At 37.3% G+C, this 14,406-nt stretch overlaps 1 protein-coding gene across 8 annotated transcripts in view; it reads right to left on the bottom strand.

Annotated features, from left to right (window-relative positions):
* Positions 1-407: 407 nt before the first annotated feature.
* The window catches only part of EXOC6 (exocyst complex component 6), a 222,746-nt gene continuing 208,747 nt past the window's right edge, over positions 408-14,406 (bottom strand). For 5 of the 8 annotated variants that reach the window (XM_021073794.2, XM_021073792.2, XM_084994878.1 and 2 more), the window contains 2 exons: positions 2,767-2,879; positions 408-1,667 (listed from right to left, as the gene is read on the bottom strand). In XM_021073794.2, the coding sequence (XP_020929453.1) occupies positions 1,535-1,667; positions 2,767-2,879 (246 nt within the window). In that variant the 3' untranslated portion in view covers positions 408-1,534. Of the gene's footprint in view, positions 1,668-2,766; positions 2,880-3,318; positions 3,497-14,406 lie in introns of those variants that run through there. The other 3 variants (XM_084994874.1, XM_084994876.1, XM_084994877.1) reach the window with 1 other exon arrangement.

The following is a 14,406-nucleotide window of genomic DNA, read 5'->3' as shown; positions in this document are numbered from 1 at the left end:
ATCACTGCTGAGGACCCACAGTGGTCTGCCGCAGGCAGTGCAAAGACAGCATGTCTCTCTCTCCGAATCGAGGATGCCTCAGCCCAAGCTGGAGACGTTCTGAGTGCCCTGGAGGGCTGGGTAAGGCACCCAAGGGACACCACATTCCAGTCCTCAGAGAGAGCTAGCTTTGAGGTGAACTAGCTGTTCACCCATTCTGCTTCTCTTGTAACTTCCAGATTGTATTGTTACCATGTTTTCTATGTAACGTTTTTTAAAATGTTAAATACTTTTGAATAAGAGCTGGCCAAGGGAATATATGATTGTTTTCTTTGCTTTGATGATACTTTCCAATTACCAGAGAATAATAGCCTTTCTGAAGGAAGCAGTTATTTTAAGTGGCTCTAAATAGATACAATAGTAATGAATTTTCAACTTGCTCAACCTTTTTAATATTTCATCACAAAATCAAAAAACATACATGTAATTCTTTACACTTATTTTTACAGAGTCAAACATAAGTTTCTTACAGGCATAAATCCTGAAAATGCAAAAGGACCATTCAGCATAAATACAATGAAGAGAAAGTAAGGATCAGGCTGACATTGCCATTTGGACCGTAGTACTTTACACAGAGTAAATGTACATTCGTTTTGGGTTTTCCAGAGTTCATTCGGTTTGGTTTGTTTCCACAGTAAGGATACAGTACTCAGAGCTGCTCTTTGAAGAAGGTAACCTGACCCCTGTGGTGACTTCTGTGTGTAGGAACACTTCTATCCTAGCACAAGCTGCACCTGAGGTGGTTAGCCGTTTAGTTTCTGTCCTTCTAACTTGAACCAAACCAAACTAAATAAATAGGGTCAGCCACAAACAATATAGTTAGAAATATTAATCCTGCTGAACAGAAACAACATTGCCTCTGTAGAAAATCCAAACACCTTTTCTTCATAGCTTCAGATTAAATTAAACCACCTCAGTAGAACAAATAATTCACATTCTTATTGGGTTAAATCAAGTTTGATTTCAGTGGCCTTTAAAGATTTGTCTATTCCTTCCTCAGAATCAGCAGAATTGGAAAACTTAGTCTACTTAAATCACACTAAGGTAAAAATTCAAGCTAAAAGGTCAGAAAATGAAATATCAGACATAATTGCATTCCAAAACCAGATACTGAGGGAAAAAAAAAAAACCCAGAAAAAATCATTTACGTCTAAATAGAAAAAGAATACTTATATATAGAGACATAAGTTTTTCTAATATATTTACAATCAGTTTCATATACATTTTGACCTTATTTATATATTACAGTCTTGCCTTTTTTCCCTAAAAGTGAAAAAAATTAATGTCACATTTTCCATATATAAAATAGTATTCAATTATTTAAAAACCCATACAAATGATATTTATAATTGTTTCTTGTTTAAGCTCTCATCAGTGTCTTTTCTCTAATGTATTTTCGAATTCTTCAAACAACTTTCTGTATCATGAGCAGTGCCTGTCAGAGATCAATGATGAGTCACGGATTTGGTGTCACTGAGTGCAAGCGATGTGAAGTCTATGAGTGCTGGGACATACCATTCACCAAACTTCTCAGCTGTTTCACGACTGTCTCTATCAACTTCTGTTTGTCTCGATCATTCTTTCTGAATTGAGCAAATATATTGTTCTTTTTGCTAGTATCCTTCATCCTAGGAATATATGTGAATTATTATGAAATGTTTATTAGTAAAAGGAAATTAAAAGTTGCACTGTCACAAGTAAAATATCTCGGTGTGCTCTGGATTAGCTCACCCTAATCCTATGCTTGAAAAATATACTTCAAAGAAAATAGGTACTACTAATAGAATTACAGAGATAGCAACCACACAGATTATTAGCAGCTTTATTTTGCATTCTATATGAAGTCCTCTTTTTGCATTAGTATGCAAATATAAAGCATGTTAAGTTTTCTCATACCATTCATAAAGTATGCTAAAACATATACCCTCTAGACTTTGCGTATCACTCAGAGCAAGACAGGGTGAAAGCAAAAGTAACACTAGAAAATTTAAAGCAGCAAATTTTTTGCCTCAGTTGTGTTTTATGGCACTGTAAAACAAGTTTACATTTATTTAAAATAGGTATTTGTTTTCTCTCAAATCAAATACACCACAGATATTCTGAAATGTGGGAAAATTGAAAATTGTAATAGTGATATTTAAAGTGAAAAATGATTAAAAAAATAAAATGAAATAGGCTAAAGTGAAAAGAAAACCTGCCACATAATGAGAAGGAAAAGTAGTACCTACAGTTGTGTTATTACTAACTGGAAAGGGCGCGCTGGTTAATTCAGTTTTTATAATATTATTTTTTCAAAACTCATACTTCTCTACCTGTAAAGAATCCAAGCCCATCATGGTAGGATTTAGACAGCACTGGTGGCAAACATTCCAATCCCTGGCTATGTTTTACAAAATACCTTCTTTCCTGTGTTACAGTATTTTTAAAAAATAGTTCCAATTCTCACTTACCTCCAGTAAACGTATTTCTAAAGCCAATTAAGCCAGGTATTGAGGGTACAATAGGAAAAATGTTTTGTTCATATCAACGTAAACAGCAATCTCATATAAAATTACACTGACATTGAAGGCGAGTAAGACAGAGGCTTAAGTTTTGGTCATTGAAAAGAACTGAACTTGGAAGCTCATGGAGACATTTTTCTTTTGATAAAAATCCCTAGTTCTTCAAGTATCACTGAATCGCAAAATGCTTAAATGGTATGCAAAGAAAATTGCAGAATATACTCACTTCTCTAGAAGAGTAAGGGCTGTGTTTGGATTCACCCGAAGGTACTTGGAAGCTGGCTGACCATAATCAGCTAGATAAGTAGACCAGTCCCAAACCATAAACAGATCAAGGAGCTGAGGAAGATGTGGAAACACGTTAAACCAACTTTTGGCTATTTATCTACAGATAATATAAAGTATATGCTGCTCTTGATCCATTTTAATGTGACCTGCTTCTCAGATGGAACATAATAAGGAAATTCATTCTTAAAAACTGCATTAACTACATTTTATAACCAACATAGTGTATAATATCTTTTCACTTTTGAAATTACTAAAATTGTCAGAGGTTGCTTTTCTAATAAAATACTTGGTTGCATTTTCAAATAATTGTAAAATAATGAAAACAATGTTAATATAATTATCGTAATATGTGTACTGATGTATAGAGACTTAATCTACACATCATTCAGTTTATACTCATTTAATTAACAAGGGTTGGTGCTACTAACTGTTAGAAGAATTTTAAAGAACTTATATTGAACCTTTTTTCTTAGAGGTTAAGTATGTTTACCTTTCAAAGAAGCCGTTGGTACCTAGACTTTTCCCAAAGTAATTTAAACTGAAAAGCTCAGATAATCTCAATGAAGTGCATTAAATAACCTCTGCTGGATTCTCCCTGGTGACAGATCCTCAGTAGTGTTATGAAATGAGGCCTTCAGGACTTAGCCTGTTAACTCTAAGCAATCATTCTGTATAAACAAACAACAACAAAAAAGAAACCCTCTTGTTTTCCGTAGTGTTTTAAAATTGACTATTTGCTTTATAATCTCCAGTTAGAACTGTTGTCAAATATGGAAGTAATCTTTTAAAAGCAATACCATGCCCAAACCAAAGCACCAAACTCCTTATCCAACTTTAAAACCCTAATCCCCTTTAAGCCATTTAAAACCAACTTCCTATCCCCATTTGAATTGTTTCAGAAAGCTAATGCTTTACTTAGTACCTTCCTTCAATTTTTATATTATTCTTTCTTTTTGTTGTAGCTCACTTTATAACTAAAGAGTGTATTGGTTTTCCTTTCAAATGAAGGAAGTATTTGTATTTACTCATAGGATCTGTGTGCCAACCCACTGGCTTTGAGAGGGATAAAACTTCTGGGGTGGTTAAAACCTAGGGAAAAGTTACAAGAAATTAGCTCTTCCTTAGGAAGATAATGGGTGTGTTTGACTCTCTTCCCATCCAATAAACAGCTATTAGTAGAGATTTTCTTCTAAAAAAGAGGAAAATTTTACAATGAAAATATTAACTGCTAATATTAAATGCCACGGTTTTCTCTCAGACAACATTCTAGGCTATACCAAAAGTTAAAACACTGGTACAGAAACTACACTGAGACAATGTTAAAAGAATATACTGTCTGAAAAGGAAAAGGGAACATATTTCAAGTTCTGTATAATTTTTGACTCTTGCTTAGCAATAAGTACATTTTCCTCTTCTTTCACAAGGAAAAGTTCTTTGTACACTCTACAGTGAGAATGTAAGTTGAAATAAATTCTCTGGAATGTGAATGTGCAATATGTATTTAAGAATCTTATAACAATGACTATTCCCTTTGACTCAATAATCCTAGTTCTAGGAATCTAACTTCAGGAAACAATAATAGAAGTAGACAAAATTTATGAATATATTAATCTCAAAAATGTTATTTGTGTCATCAAAAATTAAAAAAGAAAAAAAAATACTGAAGACAGCCTAAATGTCAATATTAAAAGAATAGTTAAGTAGTGAGGTATATCTATCTATAAGATGAATATTGTGTGGTTATTTAAACTGATGCTCACGCAGAATTTTAAATAACATGATAACATGGGAAGAGGTTTATGATAAATATTGCCTCTAAAATTATATAAACACCCATCAAAAGAGACTGGAAGAGAGTTCCCGCTGTGGCATAGTGAGTTAAAAATCCAACTGCAGCAGCTTAGATTGCCTTGTAGGCATGGGTTTGATTCCCAGCTCAGTGCAGCAGCTTAAAGGATCTGGTGTTACCACAGCTGCAGTGTAGGTCGAAACTGCGGCTCAGATTCAATCTCTGGCCCAGGAACTTCCACATGCCTTGAGTGTGGCCATAAAAAAAAAAAAAAAAAGAAAAGAAAAAGAAAAAAGAGAAAAAGAAAAAGAAAAGAAAGAGAAAGAAAATCTGAGAAGATGTTAAGAATGGTTGTAATTTATGTGGTGGGATTATGGGTAACTGTTACTGTCTTCTTTATTTTTATAATATTCCACAATGAACAGGTATTTACTCTAGAGTTAAAAATAAGGTTTACATACACACATACATTTTTTCAATAAGTTTCAGTAATGAATTCTCTTCTATAGCTGTTAATAAAAGCCTCATTTTGAAGGAGTCCACTTGCAGGTATGCGTATGTGTTCGCACAACTGTTTGGGATGTGCACAGTCAGCAGAAAGTAATCACTTAATGAACTGGCTGCAAATTCCCTTTCTTTCCAAAATGCGACAGCGACATGATCTTTGGGATTTGGAAGAGGAAGGAGCCTTAATATACAGGCTGATCCATCCCCAGGTGGGAAAGGAGGAGCTCACTGGATGAATTTAAAACCTACCCCAACTCCAACTATGAGTACAAAAATCATTCTACAGCACAAAAATAGTCTTTCCTAGATAAAGGAATATTATAAGAAATAATATTTTTCACATATGGTCAGATATTCATATGCAAATTTCTTATCACCAGAAATTATAGGAACCACAAAATTTGACCTAACTGCCCAGACAGACGTCTAATCTACATGCTCTCGAATTTACATTAATACTTTACAGAAATACATATAGTGTATGTTAACTTATAGGTATCAATGGAAATCTGCATAAATTTGCAAATTAATGGTTAAAGGAGTTCCCATCTGTGGTGCAGCCATGTGAGCTGTGGTGTAGGTCACAGACACAGCTCAGATCTAATGTTGCTGTGGTTGCGGTGTAGGCCGACAGCTGTAGCTCTGATTAGACCCCTAGCCTGGGAACCTCCATGTGCCTCCTGGGTGCAGCCCTAAAAAGCAAAAAAAAAAAAAAAAAAAAAAAAGAACAAAATAATGGTTAAGGAACTGCCAGGGTGAATAAAGGGGCCATGGATCTACATAAGATTCACTTTTTCATTTAACAAATTTCAGATGTCCACCTACAACGTGCTGGCTACTGTGCAGGGCACTAGAGAAACAGTTTTGAATGAGACAAAGTCCCTGTCTTCAAAGAGTTTACACTGTAAGTGGTGGAAGTGGGGAGGCAGACAGTTAATAAGGAAACAAGTAATAATTTATGTTAACATGAAGAAATTACAAAGAAAAAGCTATTCACATAAAATCCTGGTAATTTAAACTACAGTAACACATGAGGAAGCTACTACCAATTTAATATTAAGTAAGATAGAAACTGATTTATGTAGGATCTAGGGATCTAGTGGTCACATGCTCATTATTCTCAAGCCATGAATCCAGTGGCTATAGACTTGAGCAACATTTCAGGTCTGTTGGCTCTATGCCCCAAAGGATACCTGGATGTGGGTGAAGAAGAAAGACAGGGCCCAACAAGACACTGATGTCATATTCTGATTTCTCATTTACATATCTGTAAGGATGTTTCAACTGCATAATATCACACTTAAGAAGTAGAAGCAAATTTCAAAGAGCTGGGCAGGCAAACTTATAAAGTATGTCTGGCAGGGAGTTCCCGTCGTGGCGCAGTGGTTAACGAATCCGACTAGGAACCATGAGGTTGCGGGTTCGGTCCCTGCCCTTGCTCAGTGGGTTAACGATCCGGTGTTGCCATGAGCTGTGGTGTAGGTTGCAGACGCGGCTCGGATCCTGCGTTGCTGAGGCTCTGGCGTAGGCTGGCGGCTACAGCTCCGATTCAACCCCTGGCCTGGGAACCTCCATATGCCGCGGGAGCGGCCCAAGAAATAGCAACAACAACAACAACAAAAGACAAAAAAAAAAAAAGACAAAAAAAATAAATAAATAAAGTATGTCTGGCAGAATGTAACCACTCAGTAGATATTCAGGAAATACTCCCTAGGAGTTCTCTTGTGGTGCAGCAGGTTAAGGATCCTGCATTGTCAATGCTGTGGCTTGTGTCACTACTGTGGGTTTGATCCCTGGCCCCCAGGAACTTCTACATGCCCAGGTGCAGCCAAAAAAGAAGAGAAATAACTCCCTGATTGAAGATGCCAGACCATCATTCAAAGTTTACTTGGGAGTTCTTTTCTTAGGCTTTATGAGTACAAAAAATGAGCATCCTACAGACAATTTCATTTTATGCTGACAGTTCTCTGAAAAAGGCCAAAACTGGCCTGCAGGCAAACTAGGGCAAGTAAATGCAGCCCACTGACTTCCTGCCACCTCTCTCAGGCTTGATAAAGAGGATAGACTCTCTCATGATAAGGCATTGGATCTAAAGTCAACTGAGGTAAATAATCTTCCTAGAAAAATAAATACTAATCTTCCCTTCCTTTCTTCCTTCCTTCATTTCTTTCTTCCTTCCTTTTTTTCTTTCCTTCCTTCCTTCACACTAATATTTCTGAATGGTCTACCAGTGTCCCTCCAACCATAACAATTATAAGGTCCTTTTTTACTTTTTAAAGTATAGTTGTATTGAAATGAAACATGTTAACACCAAACTAAGATGTTATTCCTGGGTCCGACCTAACACTATGCCAGCCCAGTAAATCCATTTCTATAGGCTGCTACCTATGCCTGTTTTGACTAAGAAGCAAGATCCCCGGTCTTGGGATGGTTTAAAAAGAATATGTCTGCTCTGGAGCCAGACTTAGATGGGGAAGGGATGAGGAAACTGGAGAGAGGCCAGGCACAACCACTGACATAGCTTTTCACTCCGCACAGTCATTGCTACAGGAACTGCCTCTCACATTCAGTGAGGTTTCACAGGATATACCATGTCCTTAACATTAAAACCTAAATTATGGAAAACCTCACTTCTCTATCTCAAGTTTTGCTTCCTACAGATGACAGTACACAAATAATCCATTTGTTATTAATCACACAAAATCTCCCTCAGTCCCGTAAATAAACTTTAAGACATGGTCTCAACAGGTGAATTTATTAGTTAACGCATATACCTGAAATTCAAAGAGTAGATCAAACATGAACAAAAACAAAAATCTCCCCTAGATTATCCAAAAGCAATTTTACAATTACTTATTAAAGGATAAAGTCAGGCATATTATAATGAAAATTGGTATTAAGTTCTAAAAATGGGTTTGCTCCAATAGTAATTCCACCTTAAATCCTTTTAGGAAGTAAGCAAAGTATGGATCATATAAAATGAACAGCAAAATAATGTGCCTCAGTTCTACCTCATCATGATTTATAAGATTACCTAAAATTAGTAACCTAACTTTTTTTTTTCACCAAGGATTCAAAAATACCCTTCATAACTAATCTGATAACATATAGCGGATGTATGCCAATTTTTAAAAGTGAGTTGTACATTTCACTTCCTTAGCGTTCCCTGTGTGTGTCCAGCAAACAAAAAGATTCAGCTTAAGGAAAGAAATGGTTGCATGGGTGGTCCATTTATATGCTCAAAATAGTTGAATCACTTCAGAATCACTGAAGAATTAGTCTGTGTCAATGCATTTAGCTTGCTGACAGTTTCCCATCCTAAGTTGCACACCGAACATACACCCAAAAAACTTGGGGTCTCAGACCTGTTGAGATCACTTTGTGCAAATGACACAATGAATCTAGGCCAACTTAAAACCATTCTATGGAACTCTTGGAGTGACTTCTTGCTTTGTAAAAGTGAACCCAGAGTGCCAGGTCATTTTTTCCTTGAATCTGGTTTAGCTTTCTTTGTTTTGGGTCTTTTGGGTTTTGCTTTTGAAGCACCTCAGGGGCAGTGACCCAAGACAGAAGATAAATAAAGTTAAGCCAACCTCAAGAGAAAAGCAACTGGGGATACCAGGTTTGCTTTTGTAAATGTGAACAGTGACCTGGGGGCTCAGGGTCAACCTTAGTCCCCCAAATTCCCCTTTCCAAACACTAAATCCACCTGGGACCTCAGAGTTGCTTGGCAGATTCCAAAAGTAAACCAGGATATCATTTTTCCTATGCCTCCAGAAAACAAAGCCAAATCAAGGGTTCCTAGAATGCTTCAGAGACTTAAACAACAACAAAAATCCTACACCCGAGTGTAGCTTTAAGAGAGAAATATGAGTAATTACACACTGGGGATTGAAGAAAAATGGGTTGTACTAAATTAGCTACAATGGGGAAAAAATAAGTCCTTCTTCTAAATAGATGCTGAAATTAAATAATGAGCTCCATATGCTTTTAATTTTAATTTTTTAAAATTTTATTTATTTATTTATTTATTTGCTTTTTAGGGCTGCACCTGCGGCATATGAAGATTCCCAGGCTAGGGGTCTACCGGGAGCTGTAGCTGCTGGCCTACACCACAGCCACAGCAACACCAGATCTGAGCCACATCTGTGACCTATACCACAGCTCACGGCAATGCCGGATCCTTAACCCACTGAGCGAAGCCAGGGATCAAACGTGCAATCTCATGGCTTCTAGTCAGATTCGTTTCCGCTGAGCCACAACAGGAACTCCTCTATGTGCTTTTCAAAGCACTTGGCTTTACCCCCTTTAGAGCTACCTGAAAACCCAACTGGAAAATTCCACATGCAGCATAGAAGAGAATTTTCAGTAGCATTCAGAAAGGGCTTGGGCAAAAACTCTAAAGAAGCTGCATTGTGTTTCTACTCACCTCACTTTTTGCCCATCAACTGCCTTCATGCTGCCTTTGGGCTCTTGGATACATCTGACCCCTAACCCATGTCTACCCTCTTCAAATATCCCATCTGCCATACCCACTCTCAAGTAGCAAGCGAGCCTTTCTACTACCTCTGTGAGGAACAGAAGCAAGCTCTGGGCACACTGTGGCTTAAAGGCATTGGTCTCTTCAAGTCACTTAACTCAAGTGAACTGCACCAGGCACACAGTAGTCTTAGATAACTACCAGGTGCCTTTTGGAGTTTGGGGGAAAAAAGAGGAAAAAAGAATTTACATCTTCAGCTTTACACACATATATTTGCTTTATCTTAAACTTCTTGGTCACTACCATGGTCAGAGTAGTATTCAGATACACATATATTTATCAAGTAATACATGGTTAATAATCAAATGGGGCATATCATGAAAACCAAGAGTCCACAGCACTACCATTCCCATTCTTAGAAGCAATGTTAACTCCTTTTGTTTTAATACTGATGATTAGCTCAATATCTCTAAACATGCTTATTTTTCTAGTTTTAATTTGCCATCTTACACCTATCATATATGAGAGTTTACTTTATATCACCTTCCTATTTTGTGTTATCACAATTTTTCTCTTCTTCTTGCTTTTATAATTTGAATATAATTACAAAATTATATTCCTAAATATAATTCCTATTCCTTGTTATATCACCTTAATTTTTTTTAAAAACAACTTCGAGATGTATTTCACATATCATCCATTTAAAGTGTACAAATAAAGAGTTTTGAATATATTCACAGAGTTCTGCAACCATCTCAATCAATTTGAGAACATTTTTATCACCCATATCCATTAGCAGTCACTCTCCAAATTTGAGTCCTATAACATGTGGCCTTTTGTGTCTGGTTTCTTTGACTTAACACAATGTTTTCAAGGTTCATCCATGTTGTAACAGGTATCAGTACTTCACTACTCTTTACTGCCAGATAACACTCCACTATATGCATGTACCACATGCGTTTATCCATTCATCAGTTAGTGGACATTTGGGTTATTCCCATTTGGGAGCTATCATGAATAATACTGCCAGGAACAAGTTTTTGTGTATGTATGTGTTTTTATTTCTACCTAGGAGTAGAATTTGTTACAGAAGCTTTTTTTCCCCTCATATTTATTTACTTCTGTATTTATTTTTTGCTTTTAGGGCTGCACCCGAGGCATATGGAAGCTCCCAGGCTAGGGGTCAAATCAGAGCTACAGCTGCCAGCCTAAGCCACAGCAACACTGGATCCAAGCCATGTCTGCAACCTACACCACAGCTCACGGCAACGCTGGATCCTTAACCCAGTGAGCAAGGCCAGGGATTGAACCCTCATCCTCCTGGATGCTAGTCAGGTTCGTTAAATGCTGAGCCACGAAGGGAACTCCATGATACAGACACTTTTAAGAACATCTTTTGACTCTCCATTTAGTAATATAAGAATATTAGCAATTGATATAGTTGAGTTTTAAATAATTATTTTGGCAATTGGGGTTTAAAATATTTATATTTACTATTTAAACCCAAATAACAATAGGTATTTAATTAAAGTTTCCTAGAAGTCTTTTATAAATGCAGAAAAAGTGTAATAAATTATTATCAAGAATTTTTTAGCCTCTGTTTCTGAAAAACAAAAAACCTAATAACTATCCACGTAAAAAGAACATTTCAGATAGTTTGTTCCAGTAGATTTACCTCCAACAATTGAGTGTGATGTTGGTTTTATGATACCTTTACATAGATATGTGGCTTGTTTTTTCTCAGTCATGAGAGTAACTGGTTCAGTGTCCTGATATTGTAAGGCGAGTTACACGTTGAGTGGCTCCACTTGCCTAATTACCCAAATCAGGAATCTGGATTTGGTCTGCTTTGACTCCTTTCTCTCCAACTCCTGCATCTAACTTATTGCCAAATTGTGTCAATTTAACCTGCTAAATATTTTTCCCCTAATTATTTCCTGAATTTACCTGCTGTCTACTTTCCACCCTTACTACTACTACTGTCCTAGATTACTTAATTCCTACCAAATACCAGATACTGGGCCAAATGTGGAAGCTCCCAGGAGATATAGATATTGAACAAAATATCTGGGGCCTTTGGACTTGAATACTCCTCTGTCTCTTCCTTCTAATAACTCCAGATCCATCCACATCCACACTGCTGCCAGAGAGATGCTGCTAAAATACAAATCCGATCATACCATTTACTTGCTTAAAACTTTCAATGGTTTCCCAGCTCCTATAAGATAAAGCTCAAATACCTTAACATGACATGCAAAGTTACAGTTTCCCTTCCTCTCCTGCCTTGGAATTTAAGCTCCTAAATAAGGAACTACTCATAGCTCTCTTACAAACTATGGTGACCCTAGGACATTGTCATTTTCTTGTTCCCTTTCCCTCCTTCTTCACCCAGGTAACTCTTCCTTATTCCAGAGAATTTAAGTCCGGATTCACCTCTCTCAGGAAGCCTCCCCAGACCACTCTGAGTTAGCTCTTACTCTTTCGTGTATCCTCAGAGCATCCTCCACAAATCTCTATCACAGTATTTTTCACAGTATGTTGATATCACAATAACTATTTGTCTACCCACTAAAGAATCAAATATCAGTAATTCCTTCTAGGAGTTGCTGTCATGGCTCAGCAGTAATGAAACTGAGTATCCATGAGGACTCAAGTTCAATTCCTGATCTCAATCCATGGGTTAAAGGATCAGGAGTTGCTGTGAGCTGTGGTGTAGGTTGCAGACTCAGCTTGGATCTGGTGTTGCTGTTGCTGTGGCTGTGGCGTAGGCTGGCAGCTACAGCTCCAATTCAACCCCTAGCCTGGGAACTTCCATATGCTGCAGGTGAGGCCCTAAAAAGACAAAAAGAAAAAAAAAAAAGAAAAAAAATCCTTCTGTAGTCTGGATGATTCATGACTATCTCAGTCCTGTCTCCTCCTAATATGCTAATAGCTGAAGAACTTTTTCTTCTTCCTAATAATGTACTTTGTAAGTGCCTCAAAGCTGATGACTTGTTTTGCTCAGTATCTATATCTCCACATTTGGCCTAGTATCTGGTATTGGGTAGGAATCAAGTAAATGTATGTTGAGATGAACTGCAAATGTTACCTTTGACATAGCATTTTATGTCTACACAGAATTCACATCATATATACTAATAAGATGGCTACGTTATTTACTTGGCATGTAAGCTATTTATAATTAAGACATGTCTGAATTTTTATTAATGTCTTATCATTATTCTGAAAGCCAAACTAGTCCATTTGACTGATTTAATTTGTGCTACAGATTGTACTAAAATATTTCATGATCAAAGTTCTGCTCTTGAGATTACCTTTCATAGACCAGTGATGCCACCATCAAACATGAACAAACATTCCCGGGTCATATACTCAATTTTCTGTCCAGGTTCATTACATCATCTGCAACACCTATATAACAGGTAGTTATGAAATGACTTCACCAATGAAGCTCAGACTTCCAAGACTAAAGATACCAGACCCTGAAACTCATGATGTGAGATGTTCACTAGACTTTCAATTCTCTCTGGTGAGTCATTTTCCTTCATTGAAGCTATGAAGAAATAAGATCTGCTGGTACAAATTGATGACTTTGGAAGAACTCAAGCAACAAAGGAAAACAACATGGATTAGCCAGAGAAGAAAAATTGTGTCCTTACTCTAGAAGATAGTAGTTGTTTGGATAAGGGAAGCTAAACTGGTCTGGGGTTTCTTTATCCTTAGAGTGCAACTGTTAAGAAGAACAAGGGGGAACGAATAACCACTTTTTAAAATTTGTAAGAGTCTAAGTGGATATTCCCCTCCTTCCCATACTGTGATTTAAAACAATGCAGGGAGTTCCCGTCGTGGCGCAGTGGTTAACGAATCCGACTAGGAACCATGAGGTTGCGGGTTCGGTCCCTGCCCTTGCTCAGTGGGTTAACGATCCGGCGTTGCCGTGAGCTGTGGTGTAGGTTGCAGACGCGGCTCGGATCCCGCATTGCTGTGGCTCTGGCGTAGGCCGGTAGTGGCCTACGGCTCCGATTCGACCCCTAGCCTGGGAACCTCCATATGCCGCAGGGGCGGCCCAAGAAATAGCAAAAAGACAAAAAAATAAATAAATAAATAAATAAATAAAACAACGCAAATGAAAACTTTGAGACTCTAAAAGCTGGATTAATTTAGTCTTCAATAAAATTAGTCACATATGTTTTAGTCTAAAATTTTTGCAAGTCAAGTATATTATTTACAATTTGTCATTAGTTATAAACACTGACTTTTGGCTTTTGAAAAAATAAAGCTAAACTAAAATTAAAACTAAATACTCCAGGTCCCAAGGCATATTATCATTCTATTCTTTAAAACAGAACTCAGACCATTTGAGACAAATGAAACATACCATGACCATTACATCTAAACTGCCTCAGAGAAAAAAAAAAAAAAAAAAAAAAAAGGATAGTTTTTACGGTAATACCTTGACTAAAGAATACACCCCAGTTCTAATCCTTGCAATAATTTTTTTTTTTTTTTTTTTTTTGTCTTTTTGCTATTTCTTGGGCTGCTCCCGCGGCATATGGAGGTTCCCAGGCTAGGGGTCTAATCGGAGCCGTAGCCACCGGCCTACACCAGAGCCACAGCAACGCAGGATCCGAGCCGCGTCTGCAACCTACACCACAGCTCACGGCAACGCCGGATCGTTAACCCACTGAGCAAGGGCAGGGACCAAACCCGCAACCTCATGGTTCCTAGTCGGATTCGTTAACCACTGCGCCACGACGGGAACTCCCTTTGCAATAAATTTTTAGTGAAGTGAGGAACTGAAT

Source organism: Sus scrofa, chromosome 14 (assembly GCF_054392235.1).
Source record: "Sus scrofa isolate SSC_HxYL_T2T_F1_AM1 chromosome 14, Sscrofa_HxYL_maternal_Yorkshire_Landrace_v2.0, whole genome shotgun sequence".
NCBI classification, from domain to species: domain Eukaryota; kingdom Metazoa; phylum Chordata; class Mammalia; order Artiodactyla; family Suidae; genus Sus; species Sus scrofa.
Note: the sequence above shows the minus strand (reverse complement) of the source record. Positions and strands in the feature narration are given on the sequence as shown.